Below are 23,952 nucleotides of genomic sequence, written 5' to 3' on the forward strand. Positions count from 1 at the left end.
CTGGCACTCAAACGCATGGTCTCGGCCGACAATTCTAAGTAATCAAAGCCAGCGTATGAATATAATGTAAACAGTATACCACGATTGTGCTTGTGGTGCTGTGTTACAGGTGCAAATCACAGAAGACAACACAGGTACTAAGAAGAAAGCTATGAACGTGGGAACGCGCAATGAAAACTTATTCGTATAGTTTCGGGCAATTTCAAAACGGAAGCAGCGTCTAGTTCACAAACGCTATACATGAAATTCAAGCCTAGGTTAAGAGGTTAACCTGTAAAGGGCAACCCGCCGTGGTTGCTCAGTGGCTATGGTGTTAGGCTGCTGAGCCAGAGGTCGCGCTAACTCAATCCCGGCCACGGCGGCCGCATTTCGATGGGGGGCGAAAACACCAGCGTACTTAGATTTAGGCGCACGTTAAAGAACCCCAGGTGGTAGAAATTTCCGGAGTCCTCCGCTACGGCGTGCCTCATAATCAGAAAGTGGTTTTGGCATGTTAAATGCTCAATTCTAAAACCGAGAATCGAGAAAAATAGAAGCGCACAAACAATTAAATTCTAGGCTTTTACCTGCCAGAACCTCGATCTCATTTTGAGGCACGTCGTACTGGGTAGGGCCGCCGGATTATTTCTGAACTCTAGGGATTCATCAACGTGCACCCAATGCACGATGCAGGGGCGTTATTGCATTCCGCCTCCATCGGAATGTTTCCGGAACCGAACCCACATCCTTAAGCTCAGCAGCGCAACACCGCAGCTATTCGGCTACAACGCCGATTAAGAAAGGCGCTCGAACGTGGCATAATATTTTACGCAGCTACTCGGGACGGGATAACGGAACTATCCCGGTGCAATCGTAATTCTTTATACGCTTCGTCATATGTCTATGCTGTGCCCCCGCCTCCACGTTATCACTGGGAACAGCCGTTCATGAACGGTGCGTGATACGAAAGGATTAGAATCGAGCGAAAGGAATGCGCACTCAGTACATAAAATCTGCGTCATAGAATGCGCCGTGATGACTTGGTATAGATGTAATTGGACGCCTGTGGGAGACGCATTTATCCTTTGGAAGACATAGCTGAAGATAACGATGGTATTGATGATCAGCTGCCAAGCTGGGAAATGCTAGGAGCACTGATTTTGTTATGCGGACCTCCACAGCCTCAGGAGTGACTACGCGTCCTTTCGCACTTAACGAACACATTACGGGTGTCGGCGTTTGCATAGGTTCAATAATAAAGGCTCGATGTGTGGCGATTTACTAATTAAGCAAAGTTTCGAATTCCAGTTCTTTGTTTTGACCTGTTGAGCGCGGCTCCCGAGTGCGAAAAAAAGGAAAGGCAACTGATAAGTATGAGCAATGCAACCGGGCCTTGTAATAATTGTATCATTTTGACACTGGTTTCCTTATTGGTTAAAATCGAATGCGCAATATTAACAGTCATTTCCACTCACCTTTGGACGCTATAGGATCGCAAGCAGCCCATAGCTGCACGGCCAACAAGCCCTCCGATTGCGCACATGGAGTAGGTAGGATACGACGCTCTGCAACCGGAAATGCGCTGACGAAGCATGAACGGCTGCTCCCAAGAGAAGTAACTCCTTGATATTGGCATTACAGAGCTGAACCGTGCCGAGCTGTGAGTCATCGCATGCCGTAGTGGCCACACCTATGCCGGAGATAACGATTTCTGAAGTAGTCATTATTTCGAGCGTATTGTCACACATTAAGCCGCTCAGAGTGAGACTCGACTTGAAAGCGGTCATAAACACCTATATACGACTTTGTTTTTTGTTGAATGAGTATTTCGACGGGCAGTTATTTCGGCGTAGTATCTTGCAGTTATTTCGACGTCTTTTTCCACTCCTTTCGCGACGTTTCCGACCTTTATCTATAAGCAAGCGCTTTCCACATCATACCTGCAACACACCGTTCCTGCCCAAAGGCGGAATCGGGTTGCGTCTGTTTTACGAGCGAGGAGACGCCGACAAGTGCCTCGTCAGTCACGTGCTGCCACGCGACCGTCCCTGCGCACGTGAGCGGGACGCGCGACAGGCCTCGCATCAGGGCGCCAAAAATGTGCTTAAACTAGCGCGTTTATTGCGACAAGCGCCGTAAAGGCGAGACGACCGCGTCCGTTCTTGAGGGAAGCCTCTTCGCGCAGACGCACGCCGTAAAAAGCGAAGAGGAGAAGAAATGAGAGAAAGCAGCGTTGCAGGCTGCCTATCACTTCTATTTCGGGAGTTTGGACGGCGCCCGAGTGGCTTGCGATGTTGCACATAGCGAGGGTAAAGTACACGCGAACGAAACGATAAGCCGACGCCGCGTTCGACCCTGCGGTCGTCTGCCAGCCCGATGTCCCGCAGTTGCCGGCTTGCATACATGCTCGCGAAACAAAAGAAAGCCCGCGAACAGACCGTAAAAAGAGCCGGCGACAAGAACGCATCGACGGTGTTATCTGCACAACCTCGGTTGTCAAACTGGTGGGCAAGCGTGCATCCTCAGCAGTACGCCAACAGCGCGGGGACAAAGGCGGTCAAGTGACAACCACCTTGCACGCGATGCGCGGAGCTCGAATCGTGGGGGAGGGGAATGCGAAAGAGTTTTACGTCAGGTAGGGTATTTTCCAGGGCCGCGCGCGCGATTTGACGGGGAAGATAAAAAGGGAAATCCAGCGCCAGAGATGAAAAGCTAAAGTTTCTGTGCACGGGGTCGCGGTCGGTGCTACATCGGGAGCCCTGCAGTACGCTTCCGTAGAATCCGTCGGGTGAAGTTGCAGTTGGTGCTCACGTGTCGTGCCCGAGAGCTCTTGACACACGCTCAGGCAGGCGCGAGCGCCAGCTGCCGCGGTCGCGAGCCGCTTGCATCGCCGAGACTCCACTCGCCGCATAACAGCGTCCGGTGCGGGATCAATCCCGTCGCCTGCTCCGATGGGCCGCCATTCGTACGCCGTAGCGAGCATAGCCAACGGACATGCCACGCCACAGGTGAGTTAAACCGCAGAATGCGAGCGTTGAGCGTCTTCGCGCACTGCAGTTTCGCGGCCGCTGTATTCAGCGGCCGTGGCAGTTTGTTCCCTAGCCCTCGACACAACGCCTCCCTGATATCTTCGACGAGGCCTGACGACTCACCGCACCTTGACTTCAGGGAGAACGTGGGATGAAACGAGGTTGACACTACGATAACAAAATTTTGCCTCCTGCTTTGCGAAATACACAGCGGGGCTCGAAACACAATGATGCGCCGCAAGATTTAAAGTTATGGAAGCCGCGCATTGGCCCACAACAGATACGCAACATTATATTAGGTCTGTAATCCTGAGGTCTATAGGTATTTGTTTGGCATCACTAGCACGTTATGGCCCGTAGATCAAGCCAGCGCCCAGGCGCACAGGTATGCCGCATTATACAGAACATTTCACGCTTCCCGAAAGGGCTACCTTCCTCTTGTTGAGTCTTAGAATATACTGAGAAAGTAGCCGGGTCTTACTCAACGGGCATAAGACCCGGCTAACTGCGGCAGCACTGCGACTAATCCTCTGCAGCCGAGACCCCCTCTTTGTGTCCAGGGTTGTTCGGTACATACATGGTAGTACAATATAAGAGCCGAGTCGTGGAAAAAGAATAAACCTATACAGAATTTGAAACGACGGCTCGAAGCCTCGTAAGAAGGAGAAGGTGGAAATTAATAAACGTGGCTTCGCATAGTGACGCGATCTGTGAACACTGGGCCCGACCCGAAGTCCGTGTCCTTTTGCGAACTAGATCGGTCGGACGAATTAAGTGCGCCAAAGAAACGCCCAATTTACTGCGGCCAGTAATAGGACTTGCATATACGTTTCGTTCCGTAACGGCGAACGGAAGTCAGCTTCCTTGCGACGGGTTAAATTTCTTGTGAAACGAATTTTGGTCCTGCAGCTGCTTGGACCCGACAGGACACGGGACACAGAAAACCCAAAGGTGTGCGGCAAGCGCAACACGTTGCGTGAACGTGCCGCAGGAGAGAGGGCGCACACTTCTTAGGCCCGACTGGGACATTGTCAGTGACCTACAGTGTATCCTGATGAGATCCCTTGTATGTACACTATAATGTAGATCGCCTTGATCCATTTTCAAGTCAACTCTGAAACAACTATGTAGGAATTGATCCAAAGATAAAATCGCAAAAATCGCACGGGATTATAGGGATATTTTTGCCGTCACCTTTATTAAACATGATTAATTTCCTCTGACTAAATACTCCTTTGGTGTCACAGACGTCGCCAACCAATTGTGAAGGGTGCTTTGAATATTGCGATTTAACATGAAAATGGAGAACTTAGCATCAGCATGCCAACCTATCGGCCCGAGTTATGCATTCGTAACTGTGTTTAGGCAAAGAGAGGTGGTTTTTACGATAATGATCACAAGGAAAAGGTTACCTTCACCAATCACAGCGTGGTATTGCATTCAGAACCATGGTATTCTAAAGAAAAAAAATTGACTTCTCAATGTTGTAGCATGCCACTCAGTAATAAGATACGACTTGAAAAGCGCTAGTGCCCTTTAGTTACCTTTATGTTTGCGAAGGATATACAATGAGAACATGTGCATATGGGCCAACTTACTTATTCCGTCCTTCAACAAAATTCACTTCTCAATGCTGTAGCATGCCACTCAGTAATAAGATACGACTTGAAAAGCGCTAGTGCGCCTTAGTTACCTTTATGTTTGCGAAGGATATACAATGAGAACATGTGCATATGGACCAACTTACTTATTCCGTCCTTCAACAAAATTGACTTCTCAATGTTGTAGCATGCCACTCAGTAATAAGATACGACTTGAAAAGCGCTAGTGCCCCTTAGTTACTTTTATGTTTGCGAAGCATATACAATGCCATCATGTGCATATGGGCCAACTTACTTATTCCGTCCTTCAACACATGGTCGCGAGAGCTTACAATATCGAGGAGTGCACAAGTAAGGTGCGGTCATGAGGGTAAAATTTCATACAAGGTGCATGAAGTCCTTTGCAAGGTCGAACAAAATTGGAGAAGCAGACTGGTACACGTACAAATTATTATGCTTGTATATACATCTTTCAACATTCTGAGGTAGGCCAAGCTGGGAGAATGTCTCTTTAAGCGGGCTGAAATTAAAAAAAAAGCTAAAGCACGTATTAACACCCTGTATGCACGAACGCGCATGCTGCGAAACTCACTAATGGCGTAGAGAGCAGAAGGCGTATGCGCTGAACCATCTAGGTCTCGGCAGGAGGCTACACCTTGTACAAGAAAAAAATGTGCCTCAGAGTGAGCGAACTTGAACGCGGTTAAGACCCCGCGCGTCTTATGCGTGATTTCTGAGCATTGATTGCTTTTTCGCGTCAATTACGTCACGCTACAGCCTGCTATATGACTCAACAATTCGGATGATGATGTCTCACTTCACAGGCACGCACTGACAGAGACAGCGCAAGCTTCCTCGTCGCGCCGTGGTAGCACTCTTTATGAGCGGTACGGTATTTCAACATCACTGCTCAGGAAATATTCAATTTTAGCATCCGACAAAGGCTTGTAGCCAACTAAATGACAGCGCCCCACTTTTAGCGTACAGCTTACAGCGTACAGCGATGGCATGCGTGGTGTTCGTGATGTAAGAACGGCTCTCTGACAGGCAAGTAGTACAAAACAATTATTAATTAAATTCTGAGTCTTTCTACGCGCCGAAACCACAATATGATTACGAGACGCGCCGTATTAGGGATCTTATTATTAATTTTGACAACCTCGGGTTCTTTGACGCGCATAAAAGATTAAATATGAGATTCGGCTGGTAAATTCGAAGGGCTCTGGTTCGCGCCTAACAAGGAACTTCAGTCAACAGTTGGCGGATAAAACAAGTTTCCTGTAATCAAGCTGCTGGCTATAAACTCAATTTAGGTAAAAAAAGAACGGACAGCTCGGGTTTTACATCTACGCGCCTAAACAGCTTACGTGTAGCTTTAGGGTTTCCACTGCCAGGATACGCGCGCACTGCACAATTTATGGAAAACTCGGCGATTCAAAAATATGTAGCTAGCGCACTTATACACAACGGCTAAACAGTCGAACGACCTTGCCTCGATACTCGCCGCAATGTCCTGATAACTACCGGCTCGCCAATTGGCAGTATCGACACAACGAAGGACGCGGACGTTCAGTGGTCAACAACGACGTGAAGGCCTTCTTGCTCCCGGTGTCATCTCTATCGCGAAGCATTGCGGATGTTGCGTGAACGAAGGTCGAAGAGCGGTTCATGAGCATGGGTTATTCTACGCATGGCCGCTGGGACTCGTTATTAGAGACTTTCAGCGTGTCCGGTATTCGGGCAAGCGCGGGCGGTTTTCCGGTTTAGCGGGGACGTCAACGTGAGCGGCCAGATTGGTGGCGCCAGCTGGTGGCGCAAAGCTCAACCACACAAACACAGAGCTAATTACTATATTCCGCTTAGCTGCTGGCGTAAATTTTCGACAGTGGCGTAATCGTGTTCACAGTTACGCCGCTGCCAAAAATTTGCACGAGGGGCGAAGCAGGATATGGTGAGTTACTGCAGTTTTAGCCATGCGTTTGTCTGGTTGAGCTCTACAACACCAGGCGGCTTCACCGCTCACGTTCACGCCCCGACCATCCGGTAGTCCGCCCAAATCGCTCCCGTTTACCGGAATAGCGTACAAGCTAAAATTGACTTCTTTTCTGTTGAGCGTAATACGGCACGGCCTTTTGGTCGGAGATCGCTCAACGACTCAGGACAAGCGTTGCTTTGCCGCATGGCAATTACGTACGTAAATCGCTCACGCAACCAACTACCTAAGCTTCATAAATTCGTGAAAATAAATTCCAGTCATACAATGGATAAATGAATCCAATCTGTGGTGACTCTCAGTATCACTAGCGGTAAATTTTCAACGCTGCATAGCTGCAGTTTAAATGTAAAATCAAAGTTCACCAGAGATCGTTTGCTCGGGAATTCGAATATTTCATTGCTTGTATTCCTGCACAGCTAGCAGTTGCACTTGTTGATGTGTTATCATTTTGGAGCTCCCAGAGACGCCAAGAATGCAAAAAAGAAATATACGAAAATGCCACAAACAGAAGATCACGTAAGTCATCGAATACTAAAGGACAATCCCTTATCAGGAGTGGAGGGCCAAGCTTGCAACAGAGAAACTTGCATCGTTTTTCGATTGGCAGCGTTCCTGGGCGCACCCAAAGCTATAACGACCGTCTACGTTGAGATACCTCCTTCGATTCTTATCGTTGGCGCGTTTCCCCAGCGTTGCGTTGACTCCACGCTTGTACTTATCAGTCGAGGAAGGTGCTAAGTATATTCCAGAAACAATGCGATGCCAGGACTTTCTGATTAGTTTCGATGCGTCATGCCACAAAGCGTCACGAGCGTCGACATGCAGGCAGAAGTGAACAAAATGATAAGATATGACTCTGAAGACAGGTTTTGGACAAGAAACTAAGGAAATTCCGTGCTTCACTAGAGTGAACGGTTCGCGCACTTTTGAGAATTTCTTGCGCAGCGCGAAATAATAGGGGCGGGGGGGCTGGAGGGGGTTGAGGTTGTTGCAGCTTACCCTGGCCTCATAACGCCTCACGTGTATTGTTGTCGCTGGCTTACAGTTCGGTGGAATGCATAGTTTTTTGCTTCTCGTAGAAGTAACATTTTAAATTTTTTAGGTGCGTGTTTGAAGTGCATCGGATACTGGTGCTGCTGCGCTTCATTTCATTGAAGCGCACCGTACCAGCATCCGAAGCGGGATATAATCTACGGCCCGTGCAAAGCCACGTTTGTCATGTGGTGATTTGATGCGTCGATTAAACGATCCGCATTCTCTTTATGCACGTCATACAACAGTGGCTGCCACTGATACTTTATGTTTATTAACACCCTATTTCTTATCCTCCTCGAGGAAACATAAAGTGCCTCTATCTCGTAGCAAATGGTGTCAAGTAGCAATGCTTTTCACGGATGCGTCTACCTACTCAGCGTCGAGCATTTCCTTTCCATATTTTTGAAAGAACACCCATTTCCTTGCCTATTGGGAGATGGTTCTAATAGGACTTCAGCTTTTCAACGAACGCACAATGGCAAATGTAGGAGAATAAAAAGATTTCCTATATATTCCTTATGAAAACATGTCCTAAAACAGTGCGGTACGTTTCCAAAGCCTCCAAATAAAATTGATATCCTTATTATCCTTATTATGGGGTTTTACGTGCCAAAACCACTTTCTGATTATGAGGCACGCCGTAGTGGAGGACTCCGGAAATTTCGACCACCTGGGGTTCTTTAACGTGCACCTAAATCTAAGTACACGGGTGTTTTCGCATTTCGCCCCCATCGAAATGCGGCCGCCATGGCCGGGATTCGATCCCGCGACCTCGTGCTCAGCAGCCCAACACCATAGCCACTGAGCAACCACGGCGGGTGTAAAATTGATAACGTGTGGCGGCAAACCAAGCACCTGCAGTTCTGATTGCATGTTCAGTCCTTGTGCAAAGGCTCGGCCCTGAATGAAAAGGAATGAATGAATGTGTGCCATTTTTTTTTTTACTTTCTTCATATCTGTCACATAGTCGATCATTTCTGCACGTAGTGATTGGTAATTATCCAGTCCCAGTCCGAAAGTAAGCACGCCATTACCTTGACTGTTCTCTTCATCCGAAGCTCCTTGGAACGATGATCACTGATATTCAAAGAACGTTTAGATTTACGATTTAGATTAGGATTCATAATGCAAAGAAGGGGTAAGGCATGCAGACACGGACAAAAGAGAAGTGGACAACACGAACGCGGACTATAAGCTGAAGGAAGCACTAAGGCGAAAAAAGAAAGAAGACAAAAAACTCATCTGCGCATGCTCTGGAGTGGTGGCACCACGTGTCAATCGGGTACACGTGCCGGTGTGCGTGACTTATTTCTTTTTACGCCTCAGTGCTTCCTTCAGTTGATAGTCGGCGTTCATGTTGTCCACTTCTCTTCCCCTGTGTCCGTGTCTGCGCGCCTTACCCCTCCTTTGCAGTATGCATATGGCTAGCCGATTCGTCCGTCAGTCTGTCGTCTGTACACCGAAAAATGCTCCAGTGCAACCCCATGAGCATGGCCGAAAAAAATGAGAGAGAGGCGAGGGATTGGTTGCGCCAGTAGTGACGTCGTTGATCTGCGTCGCAGCCCAGCGCAGGCGCAGAAGTTTCGCTCCGGCTCCGAAGTGGATAGGCGACACGTAATACGCACTCCTGAGGAGTAGGCAGCTTTCGATCATCAACGCCACGAGAAGAACCGGGAACGAGCTCGTCTGCGCCGTGCCGATGCTGCAGCCCGGGCACAAGAACATGCTCGTGCGGCCGAGTCCAAGCAGCAACTGCGTATCCAGGATCTGGCAGCCCGCGAAAGCTTCGTTTAATGCACCGCCGGGATTCATCATCATCATCATCATCATCATCATCATCATCAGCCTGGTTACGCCCACTGCAGGGCAAAGGCCTCTCCCATACTTCTCCAACTACCCCGGTCATGTACTAATTGTGGACATGTCCCTGCAAACTTCTTAATCTCATCCGCCCACCTAACTTTCTGCCGCCCTCTGCTACGCTTCCCTTCCATTGGAAACCAGTCCGTAACCCTTCATGACCATCGGTTATCTTCCCTCCTCATTACATGTCCGGCCCATTTCTTTTTCTTGATTTCAACTAAGATATCATTAACTCGCGTTTGTTCCCTCACCCAATCTGCTCTTTCCTTATCCCTTAACGTTACACCTATCATTCTTGTTTCCATAGCTCGTTGCGTCGTCCTCAATTTATGTAGAACCCCTTTTCGTAAGCCTCCAGGTTTCTGCCCCGTACGTGAGTACTGGTAAGACACAGCTGTTACATACTTTTCTCTTGAGGGATAATGGCAACCTGCGGTTCATGATCTGAGAATGCCTGCCAAACGCACCCCAGCCCATTCTTATTCTTCTGATTATTTCAGTCTCATGATCCGGATCCCCAGTCACTACCTGTCCTAAGTAGATGTATTCCCCTACTACTTCCAGTGCCTCACTATCTATCGTAAACTACTGTTCTCTTCCGAGACTGTCAAACATTAGTTTTCTGCAGATTAATTGTTAGACCCACCCTTCGGCTTTGCCTCTCCATATCAGTGAGCATGCATTGCAGTTGGTCCCCTGAGTTACTAAGCAAGGCAATATCATCAGCGAATCGCAAGTTAGTAAGGTATTCTCCATTAACTCCTATCCCCAATTCTTCCCAATCCAGGTCTCTGAATACCTCCTGTAAGCACGCTGTGAATGGCATTAGGGAGATCGTATCTCCCTGCCTGACGCCTTTCTTTATTTGGATTTTGTTGCTTTCTTTATGGAGGACTACGGTCGCTGTGGAGCCGCTATAGATATTTTTCAGTATATTTACATACGGCTCGTCTACACCCTGATTCCGCAATACCTCCATGACTGCTGAGGTTTCGACTGAAGCAAACGCTTTCTCGTAATCAATGAAGGCTATATATAAGGGTTGGTTATATTCCGCACATTTCTCTATCACCTGAATGATAGTTTGAATATGGTCTATTGCTGAGTAGCCTTTACGGAATCCTGCTTGGTCCTTTGGTTGACGGAAGTCTAAGGTGTTCCTGATTCTATTTGCAATTAGCTTAGTAAATACTTTGTAGGCAACGGACAGTAAGCTGATCGGTCTATAATTTTTCAAATCTTTGGCGTCCCCTTTCTTCTGGATTAGGATTATGTGAGCGTTTTTCCAAGATTCCGGTACGCTCGAAGTCATGAGGCATTGCGTATACAGGGTGGCCAGTTTTTCTAGAACAATCTGCCCACCATCCTTCAACAAATCTGCTGTTACCTGATCCTCCCCAGCTGCCTTCCCCCTTTGCATAGCTCCCCAGGCTTTCTTTACTTCTTCCGGCGTTACTTGTGGGATTTCAAATTCCTCTAGACTATGCTCTCTTCCATTATCGCCGTCGGCGCCACTGGTACTGTATAAATATCTATAGAACTCCTCAGCCACTGCCGCCGGGATTACCCAGTAATAAACACCAGGGCCACTCGTTTCAGATTAGCTGGTTACCCATCTGTACGGAGTGTTTGGGCGGTGATTTTATGGTCTCCGGATCTTATTCTTGACAGCAAATCAAAGTGTCATACAATGGGACGAATCAGGATCGGAAAGTGTCGAATTCTTTTCGATAATGTTCTAAATTAACTTGACAAACAATGACGCGTGCGTGCCTTTGCTAAGTATGCAGCTGCTTCGGTGCACGTTATGCTGAAGGCTAACAATTTCTCATTAATAAAAAAAATATCTCTGAGCGCAGAAGTGACCGTACACAACGAAGACGCTCTGTGCTGCTTTTATTTTAATGCTAGACGCCAAATTTTCTTTTCAAGTTCCTAAAGTTGAGGAACAAACAAAAAACCCTGAAAACATGGATAAAACATGGTTGAAAACTCTTCCTAAAGGTGCTGTGGGTTGTATATGTTGCTTAGGATTGTAATCATTCTAGTTTGAATCGCTGGTCGCAGGGAAACGATAAGACGTCTATTTAAAAAGGGTGACTTGACTCAGAAAACCAAGTGACCAGATAACTATACGGCCTGTACAGCAAACGATTCATCCCCAAGCCAGTGCGTGAAAACTTCCTGCAGCCGCACACCATCTATCGCCCTCCTTTTTTACCGACTGCTGTCCCTTAATTCTTGCAACGCGCTTGCTTTTTATCCTACCAAAATCTTGAACGCCACCTGTCAGCAGCTAAATAAACATAGAGCTACGTCTTTGCGCAGACAACGCTGTAGAGCTTTCGGAATCAGACAACATAGGCATTATTTCGCTACCTTAAGAAGTAAACAAAGCTAACGGTTTATAGATTTATCTGCAGCGCCATCCTTCCATTCGCGCATCATTTTCTTGGCAATGATCGCACGCGCAAAGGGCAATTTTTTCTCCTAATCATAAATTCAATGCTGTCATGAAATACCCCTTCTACCATCCCCTGTCTTACTCTACATTTCGCAGCCTTAATTGTGGATACTAATGCCATTCAGTGGCAAAGCTCTGACATGGACGTTTGTTCCATTGTTTGCTTGTTTGTGCTTTCTCGTAGCTTTAGCCAGGGACCTGTGCAGAAAGCATGAGGACCTCGCGTTGTTTCCATGGGAAAAAATGTGCTGATTTATCATATATTGCAAGAGCCCTAACAACCACGTCGTTCCTCATCGCACACAAATAAATTTTATCGCTTCGGTCAAAGACGGAGACGGTCCTTAAGCTTGCACTCTTGCTTAAGAATGTATCCACAATTCTAAAAATATTGCGACGTTTCACCGATAATGAACTTGACACCACCGCGATACAGTCAACTTACGGCACTAATGCTTATTGGCGTTTTTTTTTTTTTTTTAGCTGTGGTTTCCCTCTATAGCTGTCCTGGCTCTCACGTGTCTCTATGATCATGCGTACGTGTGCGCTGCCTGCGGTGACAGTTTCCGCCTGTCAAGCTCGTCTCTCTGACCGTTTTATACTCTGCGTGCTCATCGTCTTGTTGAGCTATCGGCCAGCCTGGCGTTTCAGAGGAAAGATCTGCCTGCTGGACAGCTGGCGCTGAGCCAGCAGTCGGCCTCTTCCGTCATTCCGGGATCGCGTGATGGCTTCCTTTTTCTGTTCTATGCTTGCTCTTGCGTCACGGCTTCTGTGTACATTCGTTTTGCACCTGAGTCCCGTTGTATACCGCAAGTGGGCCTTCCATGTATACTGGCCATTTAATAGCCGATCTTTTAAACGGTGTGAGGATCTCACTTTCATCATCATCATCATCAACAACTACCTATTTTAAGTCCAGTGCAGGTCGAAGGCCTCTCCCTCCGATCTACAATTACCCATGTGCTGCGCCAACTGATTCCAACTGGCGCCTGTGAATTTTGCAATTTCATCAGCCCACCTAGTCTTTTGCCGTCCTCGACTGCGTTTCCCTTCTCTTGGCACCCATTCTGTTACCCTCATGGTATTGCGGTTATCTAACCTACGCATTACTTGACCTGCCCTGCTCCATTTATTTTTCTTAATGTCAATTAGAATATCGGCTATGCCCGTTTGTTCTCTGATCAACACCGCTCTCTTCCTGTTTCCTTAACGTTACGCCTATCATTCTTCGTTCCATCGCTCTTTGTGCGGTCCTTAACTTGTTTTCGAGCTTCTTTCTGAGTCTCAACTTTCTACCCCGTACGTTAGCACCAGTAGAATGCACTGATTGTACACCTTTCTTTTCAGTGATAATGGTAAGCTTCCAGTAAGTATCAGAGTGTGTGCCGTATGCGCTCCAACCCAATTTTATTCTTCTGTAAATTTCCTTCTCATGATCAGGGTCCCCTGTGAATAATTGACCTAGGTAAAGGTATTCTTTCGCAGGCTCTAGAGCCTGACTGGCGATCCAGAACTCTTGTTCCCTTGCCAAGCTATTTATCATTATCTTTGTTTTCTGCATAATAATCTTCAACCCCACTCTTACATTCTCTCTGTTAAGGTCCTCAATCATTTGCTGTAACTCTTCCCCAGTCTTGCTGAACAGGACAATGTCATCTGCAAACCAAAGGTTGCTGAGATATTCGCCGTTGATCCTTACTCCTAAGCCGTCCCAATTTCAATAGGTTGAATATTCCTTCCAAGCACGCACTGAATAGCATTGAAGAGATTGTGTCTCCTTGTTTGACCCCTTTTTTTATAGGGACCTTCCTACTTTCCTTGAGGAGAATAATGTAGCTGTGGAATTTTTGTAGATATTTTCCAAGAGATTTACGTAAGCCTCCTGTACTCCTTCATTACGTAATGTCTATATCGGTATTAAAGCTATGCTGCGAAGAAAAAAAAAGCTATCAACGCTAATGTGTTGTCATTTGTCGCATCTTGCTACCGTAGGCAAGCATAGACTTTCTGAATGTCTAGCTTAGATCCCTCCAATGTACCAGAAATTAAAACTTCCAAAACGCGTACTTTCTTTCTCGCTATAACATACTGACTGTATCTCTGAATAGGCAACAATAGTGTAGCCGTAGTTATGTAATAGCCGTTGGACTTTTGTACGTTGGGCGTTGTTCTGTTGAGCTACCATGCGTCGCTCGCAAAATCATTCTGCCCCCTCAAGATATACTTACAATTTATCCAGCTTGAATTGTCTTACGAGGTGCATTGATCACACCAAAGGTATGGTTTGCCTGTAGAGAAGATTTGCGTAATAATCTCAACATTTGCCAACATGGTATCGCTGGTGGTCTCGGTGGCTTTGAATGCGATACACAATTGCGCTATTTCTTCGATCGCCCATCGTGAACCTAAACATTCATTGCACGAATGATGAAGTGACGGCTCACAGCTCAAGTAGACGCACTTACCGTCAGAAAAATTTGATATGCCGCATCTTAACAACGCAAGCACGCTTTCGGTACACTTCGCAAACACTCGTAAGCACTAAAGAGCGTCACAGAACACGCACAGTTACACGGGCGCGTTTTGTTCGTGCTTAGTCCCGTTCTTTGGTGCCTACGAGTGGTTTTGCTATGCGTGACCAACTAGCTGAATTCAAGATACTGCTAAGTGCACTTCGTATGTTTTAAGCCACGAAGTCTGGGCGCACTCAGGTTAGTTCGCGCTCGCAGCTGCGGCACATGCGTTGCAAGCTACACCGATTCCAGCGCTTCCAGCGCAGGTTTGTGCCGACGTAGTCAAGAGCGGCGCGTTTAATACATCCCAACCTCTACCTTGCAAAGAAGGCGATCCTATGCAATCAGCGACGCGAAGCGAAAACCGGGCCGTCACGAAAACGGCCTTCGCAGCGCACTTTTTTCAGTGGGTGTCAGCACAGCTTCTTCAACGAAATGCTGGTGCAATCGTTCGGGCGAAGTTTGCTAGCTGCGGAAACGCTTGTACCGCCTCCTTTTTTTTCTTTCCCCGGGGCAAAGATGCATGCTACCACGGTGAATCGTCGTCTCGGCACTAGGCAACGATGGGTCGTTCGGTAAGTAGTATGTCTACAACTTGTAACATTCATATTAATTCGTGCTGCCATTCAAGTCGATTGCTCCGTGAAGGTGATGTTTTCGTAACATTTCACACAATCCGTCAACCATTCGTATTTTTGTTTTTCGGGTGACTGAATGCCGCTCAGTAGTACACTACCTCATAGTGTTGTACCTCCGCAATTATCATTTCGCAAGCAGAACCAGTCTTCATGCACGCCTACCAATACTTCAAACACCCTATAATTAGACGCCGAGGAATACATAAGCCTAATTGCCTTCAAAATCTGCTGAAACTTCCTCGGATATTTTTCTTTTGCCCAGTCTGGTCATTCTTTTCTCAACCTCTACATATTTACCTCGTCATCCCCATTTCAGCCACTCGGGCCAGCGATTTTACCCTGCCAAGACGTCAAGACTAGCGAGTTTTCAGAAGTTCCAAACCGACGAATCTTAGCATATCAAGACGCTAGAAAAATCAACCACGTGAATTTGTGTGAAAAATATGAAAAAAAGCGTGCGAAAACTATGAAGCTGCCTTCTGCCCCCTCTCTTTCTCAACAAGCAAAGGATTTCTTCTTGGAAACATTCATACAGGACACATCCAAATTCCAACACCAAGTAATAGAGGTTACCTCCACGCTGCCCTCTTCTAGTGGTGTTGTTCTACAGTATTCGGGGCTAAAATATGAAGCACTGCAATGGCAATAACATGCCTCCTTAAGAAATTCTGCAGTGTGCATTGCTGGTGTTCTATTCCCACTTATTTTACTTTAGGATTGTCAACTGCAAACCGCCTAGACAAAACGGTAGAATACAAAGTCGACGACACTGAAAAGCAAAATACGAAGCGTGTGAAAGCTGGCGTCGCATTGGTGGCATCATGTTTACAAGCTACCCAATCAGTTTTTTTTTTTTTCTTTTAAATGCGTATGCATATCTATGCCTACCAAACCAGGAAACCTGTCCGTCCGTCCGTTCGTCCCTCCATCCTTCACGTAAGACGATCGCTTTCAAGATTGACCGTGTTGCCTCTCGCTTCAACGCGAACTAAGCAGCGAGAACACATCGCACACGAAGCTATCAGCACTGGGCGCAATTTGCCCCCATCAGAGATCGCTTTCAATACAAGGCCCGCGCACCCGCGCCATACGCAGCTGCCGCCGGAGTACGGCTAATCACGGTTGATAATGGTTCGCATCGAGGGGAAGCAACGTCATCGACCACTTTTACGTACGAGGTCTACCAAACGTGACGCTGTTCAATTACGTCATGTACTACAGAACACACCGGCCAGCGCTCATCTTCCACGAAGCCGCGGCATCATCCAAACGCACCATTATATAACACGAGTGAACATTGCTGCTACTCGACTCTTCTTCGTTGTCTCGCGCTTGTCTTAGTTAATATTTCTGTGTTTCAACCGCGCTATTCCGTTTCGAGATTTCTTCGTGGTGTTTGTCGCAAGTACACCAAACTCAGCAGCACACGACGACGAAAGAGAAAGTAATTAATAACAATTGCTTACGCATCATTTATAAAACTCCCACAGGAGCTTCTGCGTGTAATTTTCTTTCTTGCCTTCCATCAGCTGGTTCTTAAGGGGCTGCAATAGTTGCTCCCTAAAGAACACCGTGTGGTCAGAAATCGTGCTGCAAGCTTTACAACTGTATTTGTTTATCATTGCAATGTTGCACGCTAGAGTACCCTAGGTAATCATGAATATTTTGGAGAGCCCCCAGCACCGCACAAGTGTGGCTGTGTAATTTCAAACAACATCTACTATCGGGAGAGTGCCGGCAACCCTTTTGATAGCACTGACGTATAATGCAACCATGGAGTAGCTTTCGCTGTAGTAGGGTAACGTCAATTGATAGAGGTCCACTGAGGTGGCTTAGTGCTGAGATGCGAAGGGACTTTTCACACGCTAACACACAGTGGAGAAACAAATAGCAATGTGACACGCTGCGTGCTTCGATTATATCTATCTCGATAACACACACTAATATCTACTACGTTGGAATAAATATTGGCACCAACGATACGTGGCATGGTAAAGCAAGTTATTCGTCACTTGGCTTCGTCTATTTACCCCTTCATATTCGATTCGTCATCGTGTTACTCATAGTTCATTTACTTCACGATGAACCGCCCGTGAGGAAAAGGCTGGCGAGATGGGCATAAGCCGGAGCAGTCGGTGCACAGAAACGAATACAGGGAAGCCTGTGAAGCAATAACTGGCAATTTTTTTTTAGAAACCGTCCGCCTGCGCGCGTATCATAACCGATCTGGGAAGTGAGTAATCTGACTTGATATTTGAGATCGGGCGAGCTAGTTTATAAAGTACCAGCCCCCAAAACGCCAGAAAAGTGCCGCGCTATTAGCCGTGCGCCACATTCGAGTGCTTTTGGGAGCTTTTTTCTGGCTTAGAAAAAACTCTTTATGAAACACGTAAAGAGCAACAGAAAGACGGATCACGAAATTTTCACGACTGCCTACAATATTCTGGTTGACAATTTGCCCCGATTAAGATGTTTGCGAAGTTATATTCGTTAATAATACCTAATTACATGAATAGGCTAAATAAAAAAAATAGACTTGCTCCAAGCGGCGCCAAACATTATCTTGGTTGTGTCTAGCTGCTTGGCCCTCGTATATATATTTCTTTAATTTTGGCGCAAGTTATTCGTCACACCACGTATAGTTCTTGTATAAATGATTGCCCCTGAATAAATGGTTACCGAAAAAATTATCATGAGTTGGAAAAACAAAACAACAAAAAAAGCTTCTGAAAGATTTGTGTGGCTTTATCACACGTTTAAGGACTCGCTGTAAGGACAATGTCACTGACTGTAGCATAAAAGATGGAACTACTACATAACTAGGCTGCCAAATACAGTAATGTCACACTACGAGAAAAAAATATCACTAGCCATTCCACTCTGTGTAGGTGGATGGCCAGCAAAGTTGTTTAGCGTACGACACAGATGCGACAGAGAATTTCGAACAAAGGTACGAACTCTCTTGGATTGTTTGATCGGCGGTCGTAGCGACGAAAAGTACGAACACGCATTTGTTGATATTCGCGTGGACGACGAGAGCACCGCCCCGAGGAGCCGGAGAAAAGTAGACACACGTGACGTTTCGACGGGACCGCCACCACGGGAGAGCGTAAGGAAAGGAAACTAGACACCGAAGCGCTTGGAACGCCCACAAAGAAAGGGGCGGTGTGAACGCAGGCATGGCCGAAGCGGATCGGCCTTTTGGTTTAAGATACGATCGTAGTACCTGCTCTTACCCTTGTGTCTGGGACCTATTTGGCTCCCATGGGTGACAAGCGTATTTCAAGTGCGCGATACAGGTCCCGGAGCCCACTGCCCGGAGTCCACTTGGGAACGTGCCACTGCGCTCGGACCCTTTCTGGGCGGCCTTCGAGATCGGCCCACGGTTTCTGCACACGCACACGAGAAATGCACGGAAGCCTAACCAGCTTCGCTGTGAAGTCACATGTTTTCATGTACGCAAGGCTTCCGCCGTCAGGCCGAAATAAAAAAGACTCACTGCCCATTTCGTCAGTGCACTGCTCCCAAACCTTTTGTCGTTGCTTAACTAGCGGTAACTGCCGGTACTGCGTATAACAGAAAGAGAACAGTAACCACAATTTAACAGTCTGTGGTTGGAACAAATTCGGTTAGTTCTTATATTTGAAAATACCGAATAGCTTATTTTCGAATACGAATAGTTATTGCGGGATATTCGATCCGTACCCAAAACATCGAATGTTCGACCACGCCTAATTATTCTTAGTCGACGAATAGTATCACAGTATCAGTAAGCAGCCGAGCGAATTACATAACGGCGAGACGTATCACCGATGGCGTCAATCAAAATGGCGGGAGTGCAGATTTTAGGGCTAGCTCGTTCGTTGCATCAGCTGAAGTCATCGCGCTAGGTTGGCATGGACAAGAAAGACGACAGCCCATGCGCTAATTATCAGCTGAATTTCAGAGCAGCATGGTACTTATACCTGCTAAACGAGTGGAAACCATCGTACGCGCAACCCAACATTCCTTAGTTTCTACAGAATCCTTAAACAGTTGTTTGTTTAAGGATTGTGTAGTCGTGCTTAGAAATACAGATAAGGTTACGCGGGAAAATGTAGAAGCACGCTTGATTGCAAAAGAAGGTGCTGACTGCGTCAGCACTCCGTCGATTACTCTACGCAGAAACTGCCTATCTGGAAAATGCTGAGCTGCGCGTGCAATGATTTCCACTCGTTCTGCCGGTATAAGTACCATGCTTTTCTGAATAAAATTCAGTTGATAGCTAGCGCACGTCTTGTCGTCTTTGATGTCCGTGTCAGTCCGGCGCTATGACTTCAATTGAACCAAAATGGCACTCATACACTCTTCTTACCTTGCCTGTATTTAGTAACGACGATGCAGAAACAGTGTGCTATTTTAAGGGACAAAAAACGCAATAAGTCAACGTCAACTGCTAAAATACCGTACCAAAAACCTCGCAGCGCTTGTTTCGTGCTCCCAAAAAAGTTCGTGTAAAAAAAAAATCGTGTCTGAAGGATGCGGATACGTTTAGCTCAATTCAAATCGCCCACACCCGAGCGAGGGGGTGGCGACGTTCACATGATATATCAGCCCTTTACAGCCGTCTGAGAGTAAAACGGCGCCCGACAGACGGCGCAATGTTTACTTTTTAGTTTTTGTTGAAAACACACACGCGTAGCCATAGAAAAACCAAGCCAAGACGCAGCGTTGAAACTGGCATGGAACATTCGGGCATCCCACGACATAACACAGACCTGAAAATCACTGCTGGTTGCATTTTGGAGGAGTTTCAGGAGCCAGCAAAACCAGCGCAGCACTGCGCGATAATGAGACTACGGAAACGCCAAGGCGCGAGCGGTGCAAAGTCGAGCGAAAACGAAACCTTTCACCACCCACGACGTTGTCAATGGTAAAGTCAATTAGTTACTTTTTCTAAACATACAATAGAACTGTAAAGTAGACTTTTCTTCCGTCTTATCATAGAATGCAATTACGTTTTTATAACGAGAAGTTTAGTAGCAGAGACAGAAATTATACGAGGACTGCCTTCGTCATCCGGCTAGTACTTGATGGCCCATGATGAGTCTCAAATCGTGTCGTGCATTTACCTAAATTTGTGCATTACTACAGCATTGTTCTCAATAATATTAAGATCTTAGGTTTCCTCAAGCATTGATCTATCACATTAGCTTGACTTAATATTTGCCTTTAGTGTCCCTTTAAGCGTAAAACCTGCAGCATTCGTCGCGTTCTCTCTTATTGTGCCTCCTGTTCACGTCTACATGTCAAAACACGTCTTTTTACTTGTGCTCGACATTTATCTGACAGCGATATAAGCACCTACACGTCCGCATGGCAGTTGGTAGGGACAAAAAAGCGGCTCTCATATCCAACGTTATCACTTAGCCTGCTGCAGGTGGCATAGAAATGAATTTCACGTGCTCACTTTTCCCGTAGCTACTATGACCGCAGCTGGCTTCATTCTTTCATTGCCTACGTAACACCTGCATTGAAAGCTAGCACACCTGGTAAGTGTCCTTCACTGCGCTCTGGTAAAACTATCACTTCCTTATGTGGTCTCTATCGTAAACCTTCAAAAGGGACACATTGTCTCGGTAACATAACTACATTACAACAGAGCCATGGAATTTTTACCATGGCTTTCCAGCAACAATAACTTAGCAGACGTCCTGCTTAAGGCTTGGCACCAGCCGAGTGCAACCTGCATTGCTTTCGCCTTACTTTGTCAGAGTGTGTGAGGCACATAGGTGGACACACAACTGCAAGTTTTATGAAGGCGCGACTCGCTAACCAGTGGCGAAGGTGCCGCAAAGCTGTGATAAATGTATGACTGCAAACCTTGTTTCCGCATACACCGAAGATCCCAGAAAGAGCGATTCAGACCAGCGATTCCCCGGAATCTAAATGTCGTTGTATGAAAAGCGCGCAGACGAAATTATATATGTAGTCACTGCAAAAAGCTTTACTATTTACTATCGATGTGAAACACGTCTGCGTGACGGAGGCCCATAAGTCCATCTATTCTCCTCGCCAGCACCTGGTCTGCTCTCCGCGTTCTCACTAGACGCGATACTATGGTTTATTCAGATTGGAGATATGAGGTCACGCAAAGCGAATTTTCGCCGTCGGCGTCGATGTGGTGTTCCGTATGAAGTTGAAACCCCGCGCGCCATATGCAGCTGGCGGGAGGAAAAGCATGGCTTGACGAGCCGAGAAAAATGGTGGCCTGATGCTTCCCGAGTGCCTAATGTTGAAGATCACGTGATCAAGACGCGTTAGTGGGGGCAGGAAGCGCGTCTGCCTCTACAGACCAGCCGTCCACGCGCTGGTCTGTCAGCGTGGCTGAGCGCACACTCGGCCCTCACGCCCTACTTTGGTGGTAGTCGGCGGCCGGTGCAAAGATGGCGTTGGCGAGCCGAAGTGGCTGGCAGCTTCGTGTTCACTCTCTTTGAGCACACCTAGTGTCGGAGAGTGCAATCACAAGTTTCGGAGTCGCGTCGAAACGAGGGGCCGCACCAAGCGTTCCACCTCCTCTGCCTGCACTCATCTTCAGGCCAGCGTTGGGACAGCAAGTGTTCGAGGTCATCGGGCGAGATCCGTTCGCGTTTGCCTGCGCGTGCTTGACACGTGGTTTCCTATTTGATTTATTAACCGAATACCTACTTCAATTTGTACGACCGATAAAACTACAATCCTTACTTAGTCCATCACTTCGCTATCACTAATGATGATTCGCCTTTTGGATGAAGCTGCGACATTCTTTTACACGCGCCCTCCGGAGGCGCACCGGGGCCGCACTTGATTGCCGCATGAGGGAGGCAAATCCAAAGCTGTCAGCTCCCAAGCATACACTTATACCGTGTTTAAAGCTCCATATACATTTAATTTCGCGGTGTCATTTCTATCATCTCGCCTTGAACCACAGTATTCTACTGCCGAAGAATACGCTTATTCACAAGCGTCACATAATTTAAGTCATTATGGCACGGTACATGTTGTAATAAACAAAACCATTTGATCATCATGAACGAAAGACAATAGAATCAACGAACAGTTATTTTGTCATGGTTTGTTTCGGCTTAGACCTTATATCAAAGTCAGATCAAGCAGCTGGAGCTGGTGAATGTGAAGTTGAACAAACATTTGCGAAGTTTCAACGTGGTGTCAACTTTCGAACAAGTCAATGGACTGAGAAGTCCCTCCTAAGATGAAGATCTGCCCACGCTCTTGATTTAGCCTTTCGTTTAACGTTCAGCAAAATGAGTTTAGCATCTGAAACGACATATAATTTCAAGCTATAAGTAGTGTTATAAATGAAATATCAAGCACGCTTGGCGTACGTCTTTGAAACATGTTCACGCAATATGATGCATCTGTTAGCCTGTGCAAATAATATAAAGAGGCCGTTGATACAAGCCCACGTCTTCAGTCAGCACTCGGTGTTCACAGCAGCCACCGATCTCTTCAGAGAAGCTGAGAACGACAACATTTCCGACAGTATTTCCCGGTATATCGGATCACGAGGCTGTGTTACTGACAATAAATAATATGAATTGGAAAGACAGCTGTAGCGCGGTCGGATTCAGCAATTTCTCCAGAGCTGATGATGTCTCGATTATAGATACGCTTTGGTTTTACTTAGATTCATTTTCAGAGAATATTGTAGACGTGCAGCAACTATGGGACCGCTTTAAGAGTATTGTTAATGACTGCACTGAAAAATATGTACCAACTATTGTTAAGAAAAAAAAAAAGAATCCCTGGATTTCTCGGGAGGTGCTGAGATTGAAAAGGCAGCTCAATAGGTTAAAAAATAAAATAAGAAAATCAAGCAGTGCTTCACTAGATCAACGGCAGAAATTTCTCTCTCTTTCATCTAAACTTCGGATCCAACTATCTACTGAGAAACAACGTTACAATGAATAATCATTGCCTAAATTCCTCACAGCGTTTCCAGATAGATATTGGCGGGAAGTGTCACTGAAGCATTACCAATGCGATTTATTTGAAGTTGATGGTATTCACTTGAATGATGAATAAAAATTGCTAACTTATTTGATGAGCACTTCCACTCCATTTTTACTTGTGATGATGGTGTCTTACCTGTGTCTGAGAATTTTTTGCCCCCTATTTCTGATGTATCAATAAGCGAACAGGGTATATTCCACATGCTTTTAAAACTTGATGAAAAGAAAAGTTCAGGCCCAGACAATATACCCAACACTTTCCTAAAAAGTATGCCGAATGAGTTTCGAAATACTTGTACATTGTATTTTTACGTTCCTTAGAAGAAGTTCAACTCCCGAATGACTGGAGAACAGCCCGAGTAATACCACTTCATAAACACGGCGCCAAACAGCCTATAAAGAATTACCGTCCGGTCTCTTTAACCTCTAACACTTGCAAATTATTAGAGCACATAATACATAAACGTATCGTTAATTTCTCAGATACACATAACATGGTAACAAAATGCCAGCATGGATTTCGGAAAGGGTACTCAACTTGTACACAGCTAGTTGCTACAATCCATGATTTTGCCGTATCTGTAAATAACTTAAAACAAATTGATGCAATTTTTATGGACTTTCCGGAAGCTTCCGACAAAGTATCACACAGTAAATTGTTATTTAAATTACATAGTCTGCTTAGAAACTCTCAACTTGTCAATTGGATTTCAGCGTATTTGAACAATCGCCACCAGTTTGTTGAATTCAAAGGCCATCAATCTAACCAATTGCCAGTGAAATCAGGTGTTCCGCAGGGCTCGGTTGTAGGGCCACTCCTTTTTCTTATGTATACAAACGACA

The 23,952-nt window shown here is 46.3% G+C and overlaps 1 protein-coding gene and 1 long non-coding RNA gene across 3 annotated transcripts in view; one reads left to right on the plus strand and one right to left on the minus strand.

Annotated features, from left to right (window-relative positions):
• LOC140215997 (uncharacterized) overlaps nucleotides 1–2,064 on the minus strand; it is a 55,376-nt gene extending 53,312 nt beyond the window's left edge. For both annotated transcript variants that reach the window (XR_011892638.1, XR_011892637.1), the window contains exon 1: nucleotides 1,455–2,064. This is a non-coding gene — a long non-coding RNA (uncharacterized lncRNA). The remainder of the gene's footprint in view (nucleotides 1–1,454) is intronic.
• A 359-nt stretch (nucleotides 2,065–2,423) lies between these two features.
• The window catches only part of LOC126540254 (uncharacterized), a 43,335-nt gene continuing 21,806 nt past the window's right edge, over nucleotides 2,424–23,952 (plus strand). Inside the window, exon 1 of the mRNA XM_050187052.3 lies at nucleotides 2,424–2,987. Coding sequence (XP_050043009.1) covers nucleotides 2,931–2,987 — 57 coding nt within the window. The 5' untranslated portion in view covers nucleotides 2,424–2,930. The remainder of the gene's footprint in view (nucleotides 2,988–23,952) is intronic.

This window comes from Dermacentor andersoni, chromosome 2 (assembly GCF_023375885.2).
Source record: "Dermacentor andersoni chromosome 2, qqDerAnde1_hic_scaffold, whole genome shotgun sequence".
Taxonomy (NCBI): Eukaryota; Metazoa; Arthropoda; class Arachnida; order Ixodida; family Ixodidae; genus Dermacentor; species Dermacentor andersoni.